Consider the following 23,764-nt stretch of genomic DNA (forward strand, 5'->3'; position numbering starts at 1 on the left):
ATTTAAAACAGTTCAAGCTTTTGAAGAAGGAAATGATAAAACTTGAAGGCAAGCCTGGGTTTTCATAATGATCACAACACACTAAATTAGTAGATCCACAGGTGCTTGTATACTACTTCATAACCATGTGGATGCTCCACCAATCTTGGTATATTCATACTGTTCCAGTGGCCATTTCATGCCAGTCTTATTTTCATTAGCCTTTCTGTAGAAAACTTAGATTTTTGCTGAGTCTAGGGAAAAAAAATCACATTTTTTATTTTTTTGTTGAAGCAAACATTGTAATCAGCATTCAAAAATGTTTATTGGAAAGTGCTGTATTTTACAAAGTGTGGGTGTTTATAAGCTTAGCTTTGATGAAAGAGCAGTAGATTCAGAATCAGGAAATGGGTTCTAGGTCGGTTTCTGCTGCTGACTCTGATTTTAGGCATAGTCCCTGCACTTGCTGAAATGACTTCTTCACTGGTGAAATGGTATCCTTGCACTAATGACAATCCAGGTTCCTCTTACTCTAAGATGCCAGCATTTTGTTTTGGGTATAGTTATTTTCAGTGAGGTTGAAATGGAAGACAAAATCTATCTTGTAGTCTAATATTCCATATTATCTTCTTTAGCTAGAAATTCCACTAGTATAAAGATCTTATGTTGAAAACTCAAGTACAATTTATTCATAGAAGTAAATATGTGCACATAACAAAATGCCGTGTTACCAACCCATGTGAGTTTAATTTTTACAGTATATTTAAACAAAAATATGAATAGACAAAGTAGCTAACCTTAAATGAAATGCCATTTCTCCTAGTTGATTTAATAAGGTATTTTAACTTTTTTTCCATTGTGTTTCAGGCTGGTACACCCCTCCAAAGGAAGATGGCTAAATATGTTGACTGTCGTATTTTGGACCAATGTTGCTTTAAAGAAAATCTTTCCAACATGCAGACACAAGCTTTGAGTGCCCCTATAACAGCAGTACTGAAGACGTTAGCTAATAGATATTTTAGTGGATAATCTGTCAACTGACATCCAGTATGAATTACAGCCTTTTCGTTTTGCTCATTTTAGGTATTGTGGACTGAGCAGTGGGGCCTTTACTGTATTTTTTGTGATAAATACACATACTGGCCACTCATGATCTCTTTTTCTTGAAAAGTGAAATCTGTTAAGCAGAAAGTCAGCATCAGGTTACAGAAGTTGCGACTGTAGGGTAACTTTCCCACATTGAGCTCGTGTGTTATGAGGACTTGCAATATACTGTTCTATTTAGAGCCAATAAAAGTTTAATTGATGTTTAATGTTGGTTTAGAAAATTTAAGGTCTTCTAAATCACAGTAGCTTTTTCAAGTTAAAACCAATTTTTGATATTGCCAAAATAATGATAGGAAGCCTACTCATTAAATTGTTAAACTTTTTTATGGCTAGATGAAGATATGAATTGTTTCCTGAAGATACGCTCTTAACTGAGTTGTGCTTTTTAGGCAAAAGCAAAGCAAGGCTGTGCAAATTAAGGCTTTGTAAGTAATAATTTCCACTGGGGCCTCAGAGTCTTGTTGGGCTGAATCTGCTTCTTGTTGGTTCAGTATTTCTTATGAAGAACTGCAGTATAGAGCTTGAAGTTATTTAAAATACTAAATCATTTTATGTTTCCATTTTATTAACGGGATGTTGCAATCATTTTTAAACTAATAAACTTGTAAAGTGATTGGCACAAAGAATCCTTGAGCAAAAGCTGCACAGTGAAGTACAAAAAGATACCTGATTTGGAAACTCTTAAAATTTTTGGTATACTCATAACGATGGCTTTTACATTGAAAAACTAGTAGGAACTCTATATATGTTCATTGTTTTATAAAACCTGACTCAAATCAGTGTACTCTCCATTTTCTTGCCTTACCTGAATCAGTCCTATTTGGTTGGTGATAGACTTTCTTATCTACCCAAGTTTGATTTAAAAGTAAATTCTAATTATTAAGCACTTTTAAAATGAAATCCAGAAGCACACTTTTCTGCACAAATAAGTTACAAAATTCGAAGGTGTTTCTCATGCATTTGCTCTAAGTTTCAATTTTTAACTTTGTAAACCACACCAGAGAGACTTGGCACTTCGGCATTATTGCGTGTGTTTAATTTCTTTTTCTATTTTGGTTAAAAGAACAGTAGAAAAAGATTTTCTGGCATTCTTGTTTACTTGGTTACATTTGTATAAAGATCTGATTGCCAGTTGCTGAGATAATAAGTGACCAGGCAGAATTCTTTAAAACATTAAAGTTCCTTAAACCTAAGGCTAAATCTTGAATACATTATTGAATTCTTTAATATCCTGATGGCTAGCAGATTGACAGCTGCACATTTGGCATGCTTTGTTTTTTTGGGTTTTATCTTTCATTGCAGATTTATTTGGCAATGTACAGTAAATTTTGTAAACTTGCATCAAGTTTATGAATAAAGAACCATTTAAAATATAACTTTGTTACTTTTCCCTCATCAGAGATACTCTTGGCTTCAGGTGTTTGTAAGCTCTATTGAATTTTTTGAAATAGGATTTATATATGGTGGGATGGGATGAGGAGAGGATTGAGAGGAACAGAGACAGGTTGATTTAACAAGAGAAAGCTAGAGAACCCGGAAATGGTGTGTACAGACTTGGTATACTCAGCTTTCCTCAACCTTTTTCCTCTCCCACTCTCATTCCTTAATATAAGTCCGAGTGCTACTTTCATCATGGCTGTCCCTAGTTCCCCTTTTTTAATATTCCCATGACCTCCTTACACAGCATTATCAAGTTATCTTACATACAAGAAGTCCAGAGATAGAAGTACTCTAGGCCTGGTACATTTTGGCTCTGCTACACTCCTTTGAGATTTTTCCCTGTTGGTTTCATCTTTGGATTTAATGTCATATCTGGATATTGTAGCCATGTTACTCTGTCCAGACGTAGATAATGGTCTTATCTTTTAGAAGCCCCAACCCCCAAACATATTGCCCTTCACTTTTCTTTTGGCTAGAACTGGGGCCTGTGTCCACCTCTAAACTAATGGCTGGTGAAAAGAATGAAATCATTATTAGTTTGGTCCAGTGGTTCTCAGTGTATGATTTGGGGAACCCTGGAGATCCCTCCTTTTAGGAGGCTTAAGGTCAAAACTATTTTCCTAACACTCAAACATTATTTGCCATTTTCACCTGTTTTCTCACAAGTGTACAGTGGAGTTTTCCAGAGGCCATGTGATTTGATGCTGCAGTAGATGGAATTCAGAAGCAGATGCAGCTTAGATGCAGAAATTAGAGGTCTGCAAAATGTGATATGATGCCACAACTATTCACTATTGGGTGAGGGAGCATAGTTATTTTTTTCACAAAAATTCTGTTTTGTTCATCTCTAATGGATTTATTATTTTTAAGTGAAATAATATTAAAATGTTTTAATTTTTAATTGGCAAATATTAATAGTCATAACCCACATAAATAAGCTCTTTGGGGTTGTCATAATGTGAAAGAGTCCTGAGGTGAGAATGTTTGAGATCCACTAGTTTAGTTCAACTAAGTTTACCCTCTAGAGCTGGTGATCGAATCTGGCTTTGTTAGTAAAGAAGCAGCAGGAGTAATGGATGTTAGGTAGGGATACAGCAGTGTCTGCTATGCTTACATTCCTTCTATCTGTGGTTCTCAACCTGAGCTAGCATCAGAATCACAGGAAAACAAATCACAGAAAAGTTAAAACTCAGAATGTTGGGCCCTGCCCCCAGTATCTGATTCAGTAGGCCTGAAGTGAGGACCAAGAATGTGCCAAAACCTAACAGACACATGAAAAGATGCTCAGCATCATTAATCATCAGGAAAATACAAAGTAAAACCACAATGAGACAGAATGACTCAAATTAAAAAACATAAGAAATGACAAAGTGTTGGTGAGAATGTGGAGAAAAAGGAAACCTTGTGCACTGTTGGTGGGAATGGAAAATTGGTATGGAGGAAGCATTGGAAAAATAGTATGGAGGTTCCTGAAAAACAGAATTACCATATCCAATAATTCCACTACTGGGTTGACACAAAGAAAATGAAAACACTGATTTGAAAAGGTTTGTGGCAGCATTCAAAATAGCCAAGATAGGGAAGCAATTCAAGTGTCCAACAATAGATGAGCAGGTAAAGAAATGGTGTTTATACACAATAGTATATTATAACCAGAAAAAAAGGAGATCTTGCCATTTGCAACAACATGGATGGACATAGAGGGCATAATGCTAAGGGAAATAAGTCAAAGACAAATACCATATGATTTCACTCCTGTAATTTTAAGCCAAAGAAATTTTGAAAAGACTTTTAGGGGCGCCTAGGGTGGCTCAGTTGGTTAAGTTCAAACTTTGGCTCACGTCATGATCTCGTGGTTCTTGGGTTCCACCTGCCTCTGGCTCTGTGCTGACAGCTCAGAGCCTGGAACCTGCTTTGGGTTCTGTGTCTCCCTCTCTTGGTGCCCTTCCCAGCTCATGTGCTCTCTCTCAAAACTAAACACTTAAAGAAGAAAAAGAAATTTTAATACAGAAAACAAACTGGTGGTTGCCAGAGGAGGTGGGTGGGGGGATGGGTGAAATAGGTGAAGGGGGTTCAGCCAGCATGGAGTAATGTATAGAATTGTTGAATCATGTCACAGACCTGCAACTAATATACCACTGTTAATGATACTTAAGGGGGAAACTTGTTAAAGCCAAAACTTCATAATTCCTGGTGAATCTGATGCTACTAGTGAGGAACTAATGCAGTTGGTCAAGATTTTCACAGCAGTGGTAGGTGCTGTTCATGCCCTTCCATACAGAAGGTGAGGGCTACAGTGAGTTAACCACATTCCCTAGGCGTTGAATAAAAGTTGGTCATCTACACACCTGTCATCTTCACAGTTTTTTTTTTTTAAAGCAGATACTGCCCGTTCAAAAACTGGACTCATGTTAACAGACATTTGTACTATAAAGAGGGACAAATATTACCTAGTTTCTTCCTAGAAGATACCATGACTTAACGTTTTGTACCGACAAAGAATATAGCGCTGCAAGTGCAGCGAGAGGCACAAGAGGAGGACCTATTTTTGCCTGTGAGAGGCCTCCTACAAGGTTTCCGCAAGATCATAGGACGCAAGCTCATTCACTGCCTCCTGCTGCCAGCGGGCCCTCGGGGATCCAAGCAGGAAGCGGGTTGGCCTGGAGTCACGTGGGTGGGTCTCAGCAGCCTGGCTCCCCTAACCGGCCGGAAGTGGCGCGCGCGCGCCTGCTCAATGCGCGCTAGCTGGGAAGTCCTGTCCCGGCCTAACCAGTGCCTCGCGAGTCGCCGTAGTGCTTGCTTGCTGGGCGGGTTGGTGAGGAATGGAGATGGTGGGTGGCTGTAGTGATCGCGGTGGTGGCGATCGCCAAGGCTCCTCCGCGGACCCACAAAGCACCTTTGTGTTGGGTAACCTAGCGGAGGTGGTGGAGCGTGTCCTCACCTTCCTGCCCGCCAAGGCGTTGCTGCGGGTGGCCGGGTGAGGAGAGAGGAGGCGGGAAGCTTACTTCGGGACTTGCCTCGGGCTTGCCCTGGCTGGCGGGGTGGGCAGACACCTTCGGGACCCACGGCTGCCCCCGGCTCCCTTCTCCTTCTCTGAGGTGATGCCCCCATCTGCGTGGTACCCCCGCCGTACCCCTGTCCCTGTCTTGGGCACTCTTCCCAGGGGGACGAGGTGTGCCTTATGGTTGTCTCTGCCCCCTGTTCTCCCTCTGAATCTGTGCCCTGACACCCCCTTCCCGGACTTTTGATCCCGCAAGAATTTCCTGCTGTTCTAATTGGGGTTGTCTGTGAGAGGGAAATGAACGACCCTTCACAACCCTTTGTGCGTTTGCGTCCCCAGCGTGTGCCGCTTATGGAGGGAGTGTGTTCGTCGGGTGTTGCGGACGCATCGGAGTGTGACGTGGATCTCCGCAGGCTCGGCGGATGCTGGCCAGTTGGAGGAGCATTGCTTGGTCCGCGTTGCAGCCGAGGAGCTTGAGGCAAGTAAGACGGGAGCGTCCTGCACAGGCGGTTTCAGGGTTGGTGGGTCAGTCTTCGAGTACGAAATCTTTTTCTTTTTAATCCTTATTTTGTATGTGGCCTTATTCTTGGTAATTTAGGGAACATTTTCTCGTGACATGAAAATATTTATAAACACCCATTTTAATAACTATATTGTAAGGATATGCCATGATTTATTTGACTGCTTTTCAGATGTTGGGCATTTTGTGTATTCAGATTTTTACTATTCTAATAACGCCATGCCGAACCTTCCCTTTACCTGCTTCAAAAAAAACAGGTATCTTCATTGTTTGTCAGCGAAGGCAGCTGGATCTCTTTGATTAGTGTCACATTAAAAAGCCAAGAATCAATACTTAAACCCAAATATTTCAACCTCTGGTCCTGACTGTTCTTCTGTATTGTATCTCTGGGCCCCTGTTTCAAAAGTTGGGCAATACCTGAGGAGGTAAAGACTATGAAATCAGAAGGGCAGACTTCTTGAGGACAGGTGACAGTGAGGCTGTGGTATATTATTTGGGAGTGGGACCCAGCTATTTGAGAGTAAATTGCCAATCTAATATTCTTTCACTTCCTTATACGTTAGCGTGCATTACATACAAACAGGAATATTCTACACCACCACAGTACAACCATCAGTCAGGAAATTATTATTGATACATTTCTACCATCCATTCCTAAAATTTCAGATTTTGCCACTTGTCTCAGCAATGTTCCTCGTGGCAAAATAATTCATTTTAGAATCTTATGCTGTTGTCATTTCTTTAATTTTTGATGTGGAACAGTTTCTCAAGCTTTGCTTGACTTTCACAACTTTGACAGGTATGTAAATTATAGGCCAGTTATCTTGTAGAACATGTTTCTTAGATTCAGATTATGTATCTTTGGCAGGAATATCACAGAAGTGATCCTGTGCTCTTTTAGTTTCATCCTATTAGGTAGCATCTGATTTCCATTTTTGTCTCATTACTGGTGTTATTACCTTTGATAATTTGATTGACATGGTGTGTGCTAGATGTCGCTACTGTAGAATTAATTAGTCTTTTCCACTGCAATTAATAAGTATTTTGTGAGGAGATATTTTGAAACTATGTAAGTATTCCTGTTTCAATTTATTCATTTATTTATATCTGTATGGACTCTTAAGTCTCTTATTCAATGCGATATCATCTCTTAAAAGAATTGATTTTAGTGTCCAAATTGTCCCCATTTTGGCTAGCACGAGCCCCTTCAGCTGGCTTCAGGGTCTTTTAGAGATGAATCTGTCACCTTTGAGCACCTCCTTTCTCTCTGACACAACATTTTCTAAGCTCATCTTGTGTTTTGTCTGCTTTAGTCCTGGAATCAGCCATTTCTTTAAAGAGTTCTGGTTCCTTTAGTGGAGAATGGTAGTTGAAATGCATTGCTGTCAAAGGTTTTGCTTCTTTAGAGCCTAGTGGACAGAGCCAAGGAATATATATATGTGTACAATTATAACTATTATATATATGGAAATTCATGAGTTTGCTTAAGTACATCCAATTCCAGTCCAACACAGAATTCTTTACAGTTTTCTTTTCTCTCAGGTCATATTTGTACCTCCCTTTTGGACAATGAAAAACCTGGCTTTCATCATTGTTAATGTGTTTGGATATTAGACAAATGCCCCATAAATGACCAATCTTCTGTTTCCCTTTTTCTCACGTGGATTTTCTCCTTACTCTGTTTGGGCTTTGGGACTCAGATCCAAAAGCAGACTCATAGGAAACTTTCTTCTTTGCATATTGGTTCAAACCCTGCCTGGTCTGTTTCTAGAAGTTGTCATTTGGAGAAATTCAAAGTGCTGGCATACTTCCATAAAGATGTTCTTTGCAGCATCATTTATTATAAGGGAAATTGAAAACAACCTAATGTTTACAAATAGTCACTAAATGATGAACTGCAAGATGCATTAATGACAAGGGAAAATGTTCATGTTATAAGTGAAGAAGGCAGATTTTGAATTATGTTTAGTATAATCTGAATTATTTAAAAACAAAAAAGGAAGAATAGAAAAGAAGTCAAAATGTTAGCAAAAGTTTCCTGTCAGGGTAGAATTGTGTGATTTTTTTTTTTTTTTTAATGCTTTAAATTTTTTTCTATTTTTTTTCCTTCAGATTTTTACCACAGCAGGTATTATTTTCATATAGCTTTAAAAGTTTATACAATATAATGGCTGTTAATAGCCAGACGTATTTAGGTCTGAACCTAACTTTGGTGCATACCAGCTGTCAGTCTCTGAAAAAGTTACCTAATTTGGAGCACCTGAATGCCTCAGTAGGTTAAGTGTCCAACTTCAGCTCGGGTCATGATCTCATGGTTCGTGGGTTCGAGCCCCACATCGGGCTCTCAGCTGTCTGCTGTCAGTGCAGAGCCTGCTTCAGATCCTCTGTCTCCCTCTCTTTCTGCCCCTCCCCTGCCCTTGTGTATGTTTTATCAAAAATAAATAAACATTAAAAAAAAAAAAAAGGAAAAGGAAAAAGTTACCTAATCTCTTTGAGCTTCAGGTTCTATCTCTAAAATGGAAAGACAGTAAGAATTTTCCTCATACCCTTAAAGACTTGTTCTAGGGTTAAGTAATGGAAAGGTAATGCATGTAACACATTATCTTCAGTACCAGGGATAGCAGTTTTTCAATGAATGAAATTATTATTCTCTATTATCAATGACATTTTAAAAATTCATATAGTAATGCCCTTAAAGAAGTTTATTCATTGTAGTAAATGCTACTGTGGTTAAACTAAAATGGAAACCTTGTCCAAATCATGCTGTTTTCTTTGTGTTTGCCTCTAGGTTACCTAGTGGACATGACACTTTTATAGCCATAAAGAAAATTAGTTTAACTTTTTTATCAGAAATATTTTCAAGTCTACAAAAAAATTTATAACATATCTTGCTATTTGGAACTTCTTTGTATAAGGGAGTGAGGTTGCAGTTGTCTCACATTGTGCTTTGAGACCTTTTCATGTTGAGGACTGTCACTGTCACTGCTTCCAGTGAGAATTAGAAAGGAAGAGTCAAGCAATTGCTTTTCATTGGGTACCAGGAATGAGAGAATCCTAAAAACTCAGGACTAGACTTCCTATTTCCTTACTTCCTATACCAGGTATCACAAACTCAAATGACTCCAAAGTTAGGCAGGTGACTAAGTTGGTTTGCTGTGACAGCATAGGGAGCAATAAGGCCATGACAAACCAGGGAGTGCTTGCCTTTGTTTAGCCCTAGTCAAGAAGAATACGGTCTAAGTGTTGTTAGCATGTCTAGTTTTTCAAAAGAATCTGGAAATCCATATTTTCTGTAAATATTTTGTGTAATTTTCAATGTTGGTAACCAAATTGCATTCTTTGAAAATGCCGTGTGGACCAAGAGAACTATACCCTTAGGTCTTATCAACCCTGGGGCCACCACAGGGCCATCATTCTGTCTCAGTTACCTTTTTTGAATTTCTCTATATGTAATCTACTCTGAAACATTTTAACATTCCCCAAAATTATAGTAGATTAATACTTTCTCATTTAATCAGTGTTGAAGTTGCTATATGTGAAGTACTTCATTCCATTCTGGTAGTAAAAATCTTTGAAAATAACCAGTTTAGAAAAAAACATATGTTCATCCTTTTGTTTGATTCAGCCACTTTGCCACTTGGCTGTAATGTGACATTTAGTGGAAACCAGAAATCTGAATAAGCCTAGCTTGTAAGTGGAGATAAGGCACAAGTAAGAATGACTGGGACGTAAGGTATGTCATATATGAGGTCCAGGGTACTGAGGAAGTCTAAGAAAAGGTTTTGTAGGGGAGGTGGCACTTCAAGTGTCTCTTGGGGGACATAGTCCTAAATTAAGTGGGAAACGAAGAGAGCCGCAGGAGAATGTGCACAGCAGTGTGTGTATTTCTGGATTGTAGTAAGTAAAAGTTTCCCTGGAGGGAACTAGTTGGTAAGGTAGAAATGAAGGCCTGGGATACTTCCATTTGGTAGGCAGTGAAAAGAGGAGCAATACTGTTTGTATACTTTCCTTTGTTGCTCGCACCTTTCTATTAGTGTGATGCCTATTCAGGAAAGCAAGTAGCCCCTTTTGCTGGCATTTAATGTTCTTATTTAAAAGTTTAAATTATGGGGTTGCCTGGGTGACTCAGTCAGTTGGGCATCCAACACTTGATTTTGGCTCAGGTCATGATGTCAGGGTTGTGGGAGCTAGGCCTGTGGCGTGCTCCAGGCTGAGCGTTGGGATCACTTGGAATTCTCTCTCTTTCCCTCTGCCCCTCTCTCCCACTCTATCTCTTTCTCTCTAAAATAAAAAATCAACAAAAAAGAGTTTAAATTATGAAAATGAACATTTTGAGTTAGGCTGGAATGAGTTTGACTTGAAGAAGAAGTGAGAGATGTTCAAATGAATGAGCTGAAAAGGAAGGAGCAGAAGTAAAAAATGAGTGGGAAGTGGTTGGACTCAGGTCAGACACTGACCTGAAGGGAGGGTACATCCATGGCAGTTTGGACCAGAGCAAAACTTTAAGGGACCATGAGAGCACTTCTAGATTCATGTGATCCAGTTCCATTTTTGTTTTTTGTTTTTTTTAGCAGAATGTTCACATCTTACCACAGACAGTTCTTTACATGGCTGATTCAGAAACTTTCATTAGTCTGGAAGAGTGTCGTGGCCACAAGAGAGGTGAATATCAAAAGAAAAGGTTTGAGTTTTTGTTTCCTTATGTACCTCTAGAGCTAAATATTGTCCTAGTCTTGAGAGTTACTGACTTTCTCAGGCTCTAGGACTTCATGAATATATTGTCTTTGAAACTTAAGAGACCCTTTTTGCTTCAAAGACTGATTTCTAAACCTTGTAGTACAACTAAAAAAGATTCTTTAGAAAGATGTTTTTCTCAAATTGAAATACTTTAGCCATCCAGGCACTTTTTATTATTAAAACAATGTATATCTTTGGCTATTGAAGCCTTATGTTGTGTGATGGGGACCCATTTAGGGAGACCAAAGTTACCTATAGATACCATGCATGCTTCTTGGCTCGCTAAGAGCAGAAGTAGACTAGGTTTCCCAGGCTGGGCACACTGAGGTTCAGGTCTAGACCTGTGTTATCACTGTCTAATTTGAATCCAGGTACTGTCTATGCAGTGAAACAGTCATGCTCTAATATCAGCTAAACAGAGAGGTACAATAGCAAGTTAAAATTTAGCTGCTGCTGTTAAATTTAACATCACTGGGGCAAAAGCAGTATATGAACAAAGCAAGAAAGGCAAATTGGTGATGTTAAAGGTCAGATTTAGAATTTTAATTTATAAAATGGGCCCCAAATCAGAAAATGTATTCATCAAAGTTCTTAGACTTCTTTATAAACCATTCTGGTGTAAATGATTTAAACTTTATTCATTGTTTGCTCCCCCCGCGCACCACCATCAGATTTGATCTAAAATGAATGTAATAATTTTGCTAATGTATTATTACAGCAAGGAAAAGAACTACTATGGAAGCAGCATTTGCCCTTGAGAAGCTATTCCCAAAACAATGCCAAGTCCTTGGGATTGTGACCCCAGGAATTGTAGGTGAGAGAAAATACCCATTTGGTAATTTCTTGCCTTGCGTTAATGTGGGCTCCTATAAACTGTTGAATTCTTTGTAGCTTAAAACCACATTTATGTTTTTGGCCATCCAAAAATGCCAAAAAGTTACTCATATTTACCATGGTATATTTGACTTCTATTAGTGTTCTTTAGATTATTGTGGTTAGTATTCCCAGTCTCAGGGCTATCTATAAAAAACAAATGTGATGCATATCTTTCCAAGAGCCTTTCATAAGAGGAAAGAGCTCACATACTTCCTCTCTCCAAATCAGAAAGCATTAAATGCTTTTGTCAGTTCAACCAGGATTATTTCTGGTGGGCACGGGTAAGTTAGGGCTGGGATTAGGAGCTACCAGAAAGCTTCTGTTTCTCTACTTAGATATCACTGTTTGAAGTTTATAGCTATAGCATGAAATTATAACCTTTTCCAAGTTTGCTGCTGGTGAATTTTTGCTGTTTTTTATTATTCTTGATTCTTTTTTTTTTTTAATTTTTATTTATTTTTGTGTGTGTGAGAGAGAGAGAGAAGAGCGCATGCAAGAGGAGAGGGGCAGAGGGAGAGAGAGAGAAAATCTTAAGCAGGCTTCACACTTAGTGCGGAGCCTAGTGCAGGGCTCAATCTCCCGAACCGTGAGATCATGACCTAAGCCGAAATCAAGAGTCAGATGCTTAACCAGCTGAGCCACCCAGGTGCCCCTTGATTCCTTTCGATAGTTCATGGGGGAGAGACATTCTGTTGAGACAGTCATGGTACAGTGGTTCAGGTACCTGGATTGAAATCCTGGGTGTACTATTTAGTCTCTGTATGACCTTGGGCAAGTTACCTAACTTTATAGGGCTTCAGTTTCCCCATATATGAAATGGGTATGATTGATAATACTTCTTTGGAGGATTGTGGATTAAATGAGTTAACATGAAAAGTAGTCAGAATAGAGATGTGCAAGAATCAATGAGTAAATGTCAGCTATTACTATTTTCTTTGTTCCACTCAGTAGTCTCCATAATTGGCATTTTTAATCTTCACTGAGAGACTTTTGATCTGAATTTAAGAGTCTTAACACAGTGAAGTACAAAGGTTTCAAGTGTTTACAAATGAATAAGGATAAATACATGGTTGATAGGGACTATTTCATCTCTACCATTATTGGCTCCTCACCCCTATACATACTATTATATCTGCCAATCACCACACATTTTGTTCCTCATTGGATTAAAAAAATGATAGCAATAACCATGGTTTTAACTTTTGAATTTTCCTAAAATGAGTGGTCTAGGTTTACCATTACTAGTTATTAACAAATGCTTATACAGAATGGTAGCTTCATCATTTTCTTATGCCCCCCCCCCCACCCCCACCTCATCCACCATGGCATTTTCAAAGTACAGTCACATTTCTCCTTTTTAAAATTTTGGTTGGGGGATGGAGGCAGGAGAGGGAGGGTGGACTTGTTGGGGGGACCCCATTGTGAGAGTGGAAGTCTAGCCTTCTTTTTGTGCTTGCCCTCTTCTGGAGTTTTAACTTTGCTTGTCTATTCCCCCAAGTTCCCTTATGATCTTGATGTCAGGAGTAGATGCCATTCCAATTCTCGTGTTTTCATGGACATGCTTTTTGTTTTTGGTACCCCTACAGCTAGATGCTTTCTTTGAGCCAGTTCCATGCATGTTCCAACAAAACTACCGCCAAGACAGTGGTTGGATTCCTTTTTCTTAGGCCACAGTTTAGTGATTATTTCTAAAGCAGCCATTGACTCCTAGCCCATCTTCATTCTTTAGGTTAGAAAAATTTCAAGTTTGAGGAAATTTGTTCATTCATATATATGCAAAGGTCATTTTCTTTCTTTTAAGATAAATTTTACTTACATGACCTGCACAATCGTAAGTGTACTAAATTAATGAGTTTTGACAAATGTATACCCTTGTGTAACCTATACACCAGTCAAGATATAGAATATTTCCGTCACCTGAGGAAGATCTGTCATGCCCTTTTCCTGTCCATCTCTGCCTGCCAAAGAAACCCTGGTTCTGATTTCTGTGACCATGGGTTAGATTGCCTATTGTTGAATGTCATATAAATGGAACCATATGGTATATACTCTTTTTTTGTCTTGGTTTTTTTCATGCAGTATAAATATTTTTTAACACCATAATATTTTTGAGATTTACTTTTTTTTAATATGAAATTTATTGTCAAATTGGTTTCCATATAACACCCAGTGCTCATCCCAACAGGTGCCCTCCTCAATGCCCATCACCCACTTTCCCCTCCCTCCCACCCCCCATCAACCCTCAGTTTATTCTCAGTTCGTAAGAGTCTCTTAGGGTTTAGCTCCCTCCCTCTCTAACTTTTTTTTTCCCCCTCCCCATGGTCTTCTGTTAAGTTTCTCAGGATCCACATAAGAGTGAAAACATGGTATCTGTCTTTCTCTGTATGACTTATTTCATTTAGCATACCACTCTCCAGTTCCATCCATGTTGCTACAAAAGGCCATATTTCATTCTTTCTCATTGCCACGTAGCATTCCATTGTGTATATAAACCACAATTTCTTTATCCATTCGTCAGTTGATGGACATTTAGGCTCTTTCCATAATTTGGCTATTGTTGAAAGTACTGCTATAAACATAGGGGTACAAGTGCCCCTATGCATCAGCACTCCTGTATCCCTTGGGTAAATTCCTAGCAGTGCTATTGCTGGGTCATAGCAATTTTTAATTTTTTGAGGAAGCTCCACACTGTTTTCCAGAGTGGCTGCACCAGTTTGCATTCCCACCAACAGTGCGAGAGGGTTCCTGTTTCTCCACATTATGTTACCTGTGCATATTAGGAATTCATTTAAAAATTATTATTATTATCATTATTATTATTCTGTTATATAAATAGACTATTTCCCATGCTCTTTTTGATGGAGATTTGGATTGTTTCACATTCCTGGCTATTGTGAATGAGGCTCTTGTGAACATTTTTGTATAAGTATTCTTGTTCTTCTTGGGCCAAGAGGTAGAATTGCTTGGTCTTGGGCTTGGTTATGTTTAACTCAACAAGAAACTGCCAAACTGTTTTCAAGAGTTGTTCCATTTTATACTCACCAGCAATGAATGAGGGTGTTAGATGCTCATTGCTACATATCCTCACTAACTTAGTGTCTTCAAATGAGTCTTTCATTTTAGCCATCGTAGTGGATCTTAGGCTAGTTTTAATTTGAATTACTCCAATGATTTTAATTATGTTGAGCATCTGTTCATCTGTTTATTGGCTATTTGTATACCTGTTTTTATGAAGTATCCAAGTCTTTTACTGTTTTTTTTTATTGAATTGTTTTTATTTTTGATTTGAAGTTGTTTATATATTCTAAAGAAGACCTTTATCAGGCATAGATGTTGTAAATATTTATGTCCTTTCCAAGAAATCTTTGCCTATCTCAAAGTCACAGAGATATTCTCTATGTCTTTTTCTATAAGCTGTTTAGTTTAGCTCTTACATGTATGGTGTGAGGTAGGGGTTCAAGGTTAATATTTTTTCATGTTTATTTCATCACCATTTTTTGAAGATTTTTCTTTAATTGCCTTGACACCTTTGTTAAAAACAGTTGACTGCATGTTTGTGGGTCTATTTCTGTATTTAATTCTGCTTCATTGATGTATTTGTCTGTCCTTAAGCCATTGCCATATTACTAGAGGCCTTAATGTTCTTTTTAAAAACTGTTTTGGCTGTCTAGGTCCTTTGCATTTCTACATATTTTTAGAATCAGCCTGTCCATTTCTATAAAAAGTATATTGAGATTTAGTATATATTGTCATGAGATCTGCACTTTTAAAAATTGCTTTTGTTTTGATCTATTTTTGTGGAAGAAGGGGTCCTTATAACCTGAAATTTTTGTTTTTAATTCAGAATATATTGTGTGGTGGTTGATATGATTCTGAAATTTTCTCTTTGGATATTTTTTTCATTTTGCTGTAGCTTTGGTCTCTAAAAAGCTTAACACTTTTTAAAAAGATACTCTAGGGGCACCTGGGTGGCTCAGTCGGCTAAGCATCTGACTCTTGATTTCAGCTCAGGTTATGATCTCATGGTTTCAGGAGTTCAAGCCCCACATCGGGCTCTGCACTGACAGTGTGGAGCCTGCTTGGGATTTTCTCTCTCTCTGCCCCTCTGTACCCCTTCCCCACTCACACTGTCTCTCTCTCAAAATAAATAAACTTTAAAAAAAGAGTTTTATTATTTATATTAGTAATATTTGTTGTTAAAGAAAAATGAGAAGATAAAGATGAGCGAAAAAAAACATCAAGCAACTTTAAGCATCATAGAGTTAACTACTCTATTAATGTTATGATGCATAACCTTCCAGATGTTCAATAAATAGCATCTTATGTAGAAATAAATACGTGTGTGTGTACATATATCAAGAATATAATATTCTATAGACTTGTAACCTGCTGTATTTGTTTTAGTCTCCTGTGGCTGCCATAACCAGATAACACACTGGTGGTTTAAACAACAGAAATATATGTTCTCACAGTTCTGGAGGCTGGAAGTCCAAGATTTAAGTGTTGGCAGGTTTGCTTTCTCCTGAGGCATCTCCCTGGCTTTCAGACCACTGCCTTGCCTACTTGCTAAGTCCTCACATGGCCATTTCTCTCTCGCTAGGAATGCGTCTTTTCCTTTTCTTATAAGGATACCAGTCTTACTGAATTAGGGTCCAATCCTTAGGACCTCATTTATTACCCCTTTTAAGGCCTTATCTCCAAATATATTCATAATGGCAGTTAGGGCTTCAACATACAAATCTGGGGGGGGACACAATTCTGTCCATAACACCTACCTTTAAAATTCACAACATATTACATATTTCCATGTTAGTAAATATGTCTGTCATTCTTAATGGCTGTGGTTGATTGTTTAAATATAACTTTTAATCTAAATACCAGTGTAGGGCATTTAGATTTTTTCCCTTTATTTTCTATTAAAAATTCTGTGATAAAAGTATTTTGTGTGTGTGTATGTGTGTGACTATATATCTGTGTATGTATGTATATATACATATATATATTTTATATAATTGTCAAATATTGTTAAGATAATTTTTTTAAAAGGGGAATTGCTGCAAAGATGTATTTTCTACCCTCCAACTTCTTATTTAGAAAAACTTCAACTCAAAGTTGCAGAATGATAGAATAGTAAACATTCATATTCCTTTGGTCTAGATTCACTAATTTAAAAATTTTTGCGGGGCATCTGGGTGGATCAGTCAGTTAAGCATGTGACTCTTGATTTCAGCTCAGGTCATGATCTCATGGTTCGTTAGTTCAAGCCCCATGTCGAGCTGTACACTAATAGTGCCGGGGCCTGTTTGAGATTCTCTCTCACTCTGCCTCTCCCCCATGCACACACGTGCGCGCTCTCTCTCTCTCTCTCTCTCTCTCTCTCTTTCAAAATAAATAAACTTTAAAAAATTAAGAAGTTTGCATACAGTTCTTTTTTTCTCTTTGTTTATAAAAACATTTCTTTCTGAACCATTTGAAAGTAGATTGCAGACATCATGACACCACCCCCAAAAATTTCAAAGCTGAGAATTTTTTTCTCAGATAGTGACCTGTTAACTTGTTGATTATCTTAGTGACCCCAAACTATAGTTATCTAGGTGGCACTAGATAACATACCAAGTGAAATTTCAGTTTTTATTAAATCTGTTCATGAGGGTGCCTGGGTGGCTCAGTGGGTTAGGCATCTGACTTTGGCTCAGGTCATGATCTCAAGGTTTGTGGGTTCAAGCCCCACATTAGACTCTGCTGTCAGCACAGAGTTTGCTTCAGATCCTCTATCCCCCTCTCTCTCTGCACCCCCCCCCGCCAGCTCATGCTATCTCTCTCTCTCTCTCTGAAAAATAAAAAATAAACATTAAAAAAAAAAAAAGCTATTCATGAAACTCTTTAACTTTTTTCCTAGTGACTCCAATGGGATCAGGTAACAATCGACCTCAAGAAATAGAAATTGGAGAGTCTGGTTTTGCTCTGTTATTCCCTCAAATTGAAGGAATAAAAATACAACCCTTTCATTTTATTAAGGACCCAAAGAATTTAACACTAGAAAGACATCAACTCACTGAAGTAGGTAAGTCAGTGTTATCAAGTGTTATCAAATTGCCCAATTTGATTGTGTTTGTTCCTTTGAGAGAGTCTGAATTAAGTATACGTGTTATTAAGAAATGTATTTGTATTTAGTTCTGAATTTTGAAGCACTTCTTTCTCTTTGATACTTTACCATTTTGCTATTTTAGTTTTCTGGAAAGCTTTTTTTAAGCATTGTTTTACACTAATAATTAGCATTTATTGTGAAATTTTTTTTTATTAAATACAGATTAGTTCTATGTCAACTAATTAGAAAGATGGGAATAAGTATAGTGAACTTGATAAATTTTAGAAAAGCTATAAGTTAAGGCAGAGTCTGTCAAACAAGGATTTACTAGGACATGTAAGACAGGAAGTTTGGCTAGAGTAGGCAAGATCATGAGGTGATTTTGAACAGATAAAGCGTTGGCTTAATTTCTAGGATCTGATGAGAAAGCCTAATTTAATATAATAAGCAGAGAGTAGGTACTCAAGCAGAACAGTGTTAAGACTTTTTGTTTGCATCTACAGGTGAACTGATTGGCATTAACTTATTTTAAAAAGTCTCTGTTGGCATGAAAAATATTCAGTGGTTACCTGGTTATGCATCAATCAGCCATCCTATAGAGATAAGCTTCCATTATTTGAAATGGCACTGACTCCAGCAGGAATAAAAAAACTGTAGCAACAAAGGGAAAATTTGTGATTGGTTTACTAATGAGAAAAAAAAGGAGTCTACACATTGAGACTGGCTTGTGCAACTGTCTTTTACAATGCAAAAAGACTTAAAGTGACTGGTGGGGATGAGATGAGAAGTACAGAAGAAGGAGGCATTGACTGCAGAGACCAGCAGCTAGCAGCAGCTGGCCTCTTGATAATGTGGAAGAGAGTTGTCAGGTACAGGTAAAACATGGGAAGTTTCAACAGCTAGCCTGTAGGGTAAGGCAGGAAACTATAGCTAGTAAGAATGCAGGCTATAGCTGCCCTATTTCTGTTACATTCCAGCTTTCCTAATTTAGGACAAATTTCCTAACTTTTCTAAGCCTCTGTTTCCCATCTGTAAAGTGGAAATAACTGACTTACAGAGTTGTAAGCACGAGATACAATGACTTCTATAAAACGCTTAGCCAAATACCTTGCTCTATAGATGGTAGGCTAATGTTGGCCCCTGTACCTTTAGGCAGGCTTTGCAGTGGGTCACAGTGATCCATCTGCACCGTGGCTTGTGTTGTGTGGAGGAATCGACTGGTGGGAGGGACATTCAGGAAAAGGACAGTGAAGGTCTTGGGTATTCTTTTTTTTTTTTTCCTATTAATCCGTCCTTTTTCAATTTATTTTTTTTTCTTTTTTATTATGAAATTTATTGTCAAATTGGTATCCATACCACACCCAGTGCTCATCCCAACAGGTGCCCTCCTCAATACCCATCACCCATCCACCCCTCCCTCCTACCCCCCATAAACCCTCAGTTTGTTCACAGTTTTTAGGAGTCTCTTATGTTTTGGCTCCCTCCCTCTCTAACCATATTTTTTTCTTCCCCTCCCCCATGGTCTTCTGTTAAGTTTCTCAGCATCCACATAAGAGTGAAAACATATGGAATCTCTCCTTCCCTGTATGACTTATTTCATTTAGCATAACACTCTCCAGTTCCATCCATGTTGCTACAAAAGGCCACATTTCATTCTTTCTTATTGCCACTTAGTATTCCATTGTGTATATAAACCACAATTTCTTTATCCATTCGTCAGTTGATGGACATTTAGGCTCTTTCCATAATTTAGCTACTGTTGAGAGTGCTGCTACAAATATTGGGGTACAAGTGCCCCTATGCGTCAGTACTCCTGTGTCTGTTGGGCAAATTACTAGCAGTGCTACTGCTGGGTCGTAGGGTAGGTCTATTTTTAATTTTTTCAGGAATCTCCACACTGTTTTCCAGAGCGGCTGCACCAGTTTGCATTCCCACCAACAGTGCAAGAGGGTTCCCGTTTCTCCACATCCTCTCCAGCATCTATAGTCTCCTGTGTTGTTCATTTTAGCCACTCTGACTGGCATGAAGTGATAATCTGAGTGTGGTTTTGATTTGTATTTCCCTGATAAGGAGCGTCGTTGAGCATCTTTTCATGTGCCTGTTGGCCATCTGGATGTCTTCTTTAGAGAAGTGTCTATTCGTGTTTTCTGCCCATTTCTTCACTGGATTATTTGTTTTTCGGGTGTGGAGTTTGGTGAGCTCTTTATAGATTTTGGATACTAGCCCTTGTCCGATATGCCATTTGCAAATATCTTTTCCCATTCCGTTGGTTGCCTTTAAGTTTTGTTGATTGTTTCCTTTGCTGTGCAGAAGCTTTTTATCTTCATGAGGTCCCAATAGTTCATTTTTGCTTTTAATTCCCTTGCCTTTGGGGATGTGTCAAGTAAGAAATTGTTACAGCTGAGATCAGAGAGGTCTTTTTCCTGCTTTCTCCTCTAGGGTTTTGATGGTTTCCTGTCTCACATTCAGGTCCTTTATCCATTTTGAGTTTGTTTTTGTGAATGGTGTAAGAAAGTGGTCTAGTTTCATTCTTCTGCATGTTGCTGTCCAGTTCTCCCAGCACCTTTTGTTAAAGAGACTGTCTTTTTTCCATAGGATATCTTTCCTGCCTTGTCAAAGATTAGTTGGCCATACGTTTGTGGGTCTAGTTCTGGGGTTTCTATTCTATTCCATTGGTCTATGTCTGATTTTGTGCCAATACCATGCTGTCTTGATGATGACAGCTTTGTAGTAGAGGCTAAAGTCTGGGATTGTGATGCCTCCTGCTTTGGTCTTCTTCAAAATTACTTTGGCTATTCAGGGCCTTTTGTGGTTCTATACAAATTTTAGGATTGCTTGTTCTAGCTTTGAGAAGAATGCTGGTGCAATTTTGGTTGGGATTGCATTGAACGTGTAGGTAGCTTTGCATAGTGTTGATATTTTAACAATATTCTTTCAGCCCATGAGCACAGAATGTTTTTCCATTTCTTTATATCTTCTTCAGTTTCCTTCATAAGGTTTCTATAGTTTTCAGCATACAGATCTTTTACATCTTTGGTCAGGTTTATTCCTAGGTATTTTATGATTCTTGGTGCAATTGTGAATGGGATCAATTTCTTTATATGTCTTTCTGTTGCTTCATTATTAGTGTATAAGAATGCAACTGATTTCTGTACATTGATTTTGTATCTTGCAACTTTGCTGAATTCATGTATCAGTTCTAGCAGACTTTTGGTGGAGTCTGTTGGGTTTTCCATGTATAATAGCATGTCATCTGCAAAAAGTGAAAGCTTGACTTCATCTTTGCCAATTTTGATGCCTTTGATTTCCTTTTGTTGTCTGATTGCTGATGCTAGAACTTCCAGCACTATGTTAAACAGCAGCGGTGAGAGTGAACATCCCTGTCATGTTCCTGATCTCAGGGAAAAGGCTCTCAGTTTTTCCCCATTGAGGATGATATTAGCTGTGGGCTTTTCATAAATGGCTTTTATGATGTTTAAGTATGTTCCTTCTATCTCGACTTTCTCAAGAGATTTTATTAAGAAAGGATGCTGAATTTTGTCAAATGCTTTTTCTGCATCTATTGACAGGATCATATGGTTCTTATCTTTTCTTTTATTAATGTGATGTATCACATTGATTGATTTGAGAATGTTGAACCAGCCCTGCAGCCCAGGAATGAATCCCACTTGATCACGGTGAATAATTCTTTTTATATGCTGTTGAATTCGATTTGCTAGTGTCTTACTGAGAATTTTTGCATCCATATTCATCAGGGATATTGGCCTCTAGTTCTCTTTTTCTACTGGGTCTCTGTCTGGTTTAGGAATCAAAGTAATACTGGCTTCATAGAATGAGTCTGGAAGTTTTCCTTCCCTTTCTATTTTTTGGAATAGCTTGAGGAGGATAGGTATTATCTCTGCTTTAAACGTCTGGTAGAATTCCCCTGGCAAGCCATCTGGACCTGGACTCTTATTTGTTGGGAGATTTTTGATAACTGATTCAGTTTCTTCACTGGTTATGGGTGTGTTCAAACTTTCTATTTCTTCCTGTTTGAGTTTCGGAATGTGTGGGTGTTTAGGAATTTGCCCATTTCTTCCAGGTTATCCAGTTTGTTGGCATATAATTTTTCATAGTATTCCCTGATAATTGCTTGTATTTCTGAGGGATTGGTTGTAATAATTCCATTTTCATTCATGATTGTATCTATTTGGGTCCTCTCCCTTTTCTTTTTGAGAAGCCTGGCTAGAGGTTTATCAATTTTGTTTATTTTTTCAAAAAACAACTCTTGGTTTCATTGATCTGCTCTACAGTTTTTTTAGATTCTATATTGTTTATTTCTGCTCTGATCTTTATTATTTCTCTTCTTCTGCTGGGTTTGGTGTGTCTTTGCTGCTCTGCTTCTATTTCCTTTAGGTGTGCTGTTAGATTTTGTATTTGGGATTTTTCTTGTTTCTTGAGATAGGCCTGATTGCAATGTATTTTCCTCTCAGGACTGCCTTTGCTGCATCCCAAAGCATTTGGATTGTTGTATTTTCATTTTCATTTGTTTCCATGTATTTTTAAATTTCTTCTCTAATTGCCTGGTTGACCCATTCATTCTTTAGTCGGGTGTTCTTTAACCTCCATGCTTTTGGAGGTTTTCCAGACTTTTTCTTGTGATTGATTTCAAGCTTCATTGCATTGTGGTCTGAAAGTATGCATGGTATGATCTCAATTCTTGTATACTTATGAAGGGCTGTTTTGTGACCCAGTATGTGATCCGTCTTGGAGAAGGTTCCATGTGCACTTGAGAAGAAAGTACATTCTGTTGCTTTGGGATGCAGAGTTCTAAATATATCTATCAAGTCCATCTGATCCGGTGTATCATTCAGGGCCCTTGTTTCTTTATTGATCCTGTGTCTAGATGATCTATCCAATGTTGTAAGTGGAGTATTAAAGTCCCCTGCAATTACCACATTCTTATCAATAAGGTTGCTCATGTTTGTGATTAATTGTTTTATGTATTTGGGGGCTCCCGTATTCGGCGCATAGACATTTATAATTGTTAGCTCTTCCTGATGGATGGACCCTGTAATTATTATATAATGCCCTTCTTCATCTCTTGTTACAGCCTTTAATTTGAAGTCTAGTTCTCTCTGATATAAGTATGGCTACTCCAGCTTTCTTTTGACTTTGAGTAGCATGATAGATAGTTCTACATCCCCTCACTTTCAATCTGAAGGTATCCTCAGGTCTAAAATGAGTCTCTTGTAGACAGAAAATAGATGGGTCTTGTTTTTTTATCCATTCTGATATCCTGGGTCTTTTGGTTGGCACATTTAGTCCATTTACATTCAGTGTTATTATTGAAAGATATGGGTTTAGAGTCATTGTGATGTCTCTAGGTTTCATGCTTGCAGTGATGTCTCTGGTACTTTGTCTCACAGGATCCCCCTTAGGATCTCTTGTAAGGCTGGTTTAGTGGTGACGAATTCCTTCAGTTTTTGTTCGTTTGGGAAGACCTTTATCTCTTCTTCTTTTCTAAATGACAGACTTGCTGGGTAAAGGATTCTCGGCTGCATTTTTTTTTTTTCTGTTCATCACATTGAAGATTTCCTGCCATTCCTTTCTGGCCTGCCAAGTTTCAGTAGACCGATCCGTCACGAGTCTTATCGGTCTCCCTTTATATGTTAGAGCATGTTTATCCCTAGCTGCTTTCAAAATTTTCTCTTTATCCGTGTATTTTGCCAGTTTCACTATGATATGTCGTGTAGAAGATTGATTCAAGTTACGTCTGAAGGGAGTTTTCTGTGCTTCTTGGATTTCAATGCCTTTTTCCTTCCCCAGTTCAGGGAAGTTCTCAGCTATGATTTCTTCCAGTACACCTTCAGCACCTTTCCCTGTCTCTTCCTCCTCTGGAATCCCAATTATGCATACATTTTTCGTTTAATTATGTCACTTAGTTCTCCAAGTTCTCCCCTCATACTCTTGTTTTTTTTTTATCTTTCTTTTTCTCAGCTTCTTCTTTTTCCATAATTTTATCTTCTAGTTCACC

At 38.2% G+C, this 23,764-nt stretch overlaps 2 protein-coding genes across 14 annotated transcripts in view; both read left to right on the top strand.

Annotated features, from left to right (window-relative positions):
* The window catches only part of UBE2Q2 (ubiquitin conjugating enzyme E2 Q2), a 73,319-nt gene extending 70,857 nt beyond the window's left edge, over positions 1-2,462 (top strand). For all 5 annotated transcript variants that reach the window (XM_019832015.3, XM_019832014.3, XM_019832013.3 and 2 more), the window contains one exon: positions 847-2,462. In XM_019832015.3, the coding sequence (XP_019687574.1) occupies positions 847-1,008 (162 nt within the window). In that variant the 3' untranslated portion in view covers positions 1,009-2,462. The remainder of the gene's footprint in view (positions 1-846) is intronic.
* A 2,756-nt stretch (positions 2,463-5,218) lies between these two features.
* FBXO22 (F-box protein 22) overlaps positions 5,219-23,764 on the top strand; it is a 30,595-nt gene continuing 12,049 nt past the window's right edge. The window contains exons 1-5 of one of the 9 annotated variants that reach the window (XM_045058976.1): positions 5,219-5,341; positions 5,867-6,005; positions 10,619-10,728; positions 11,503-11,598; positions 17,560-17,724. In XM_045058976.1, coding sequence (XP_044914911.1) covers positions 5,950-6,005; positions 10,619-10,728; positions 11,503-11,598; positions 17,560-17,724 — 427 coding nt within the window. In that variant the 5' untranslated portion in view covers positions 5,219-5,341; positions 5,867-5,949. Of the gene's footprint in view, positions 5,625-5,866; positions 6,006-10,618; positions 10,729-11,502; positions 11,599-17,559; positions 17,725-23,764 lie in introns of all 9 variants that reach the window. The other 8 variants (XM_045058979.1, XM_045058973.1, XM_045058978.1 and 5 more) reach the window with 8 other exon arrangements.

This window comes from Felis catus, chromosome B3 (assembly GCF_018350175.1).
Source record: "Felis catus isolate Fca126 chromosome B3, F.catus_Fca126_mat1.0, whole genome shotgun sequence".
NCBI classification, from domain to species: domain Eukaryota; kingdom Metazoa; phylum Chordata; class Mammalia; order Carnivora; family Felidae; genus Felis; species Felis catus.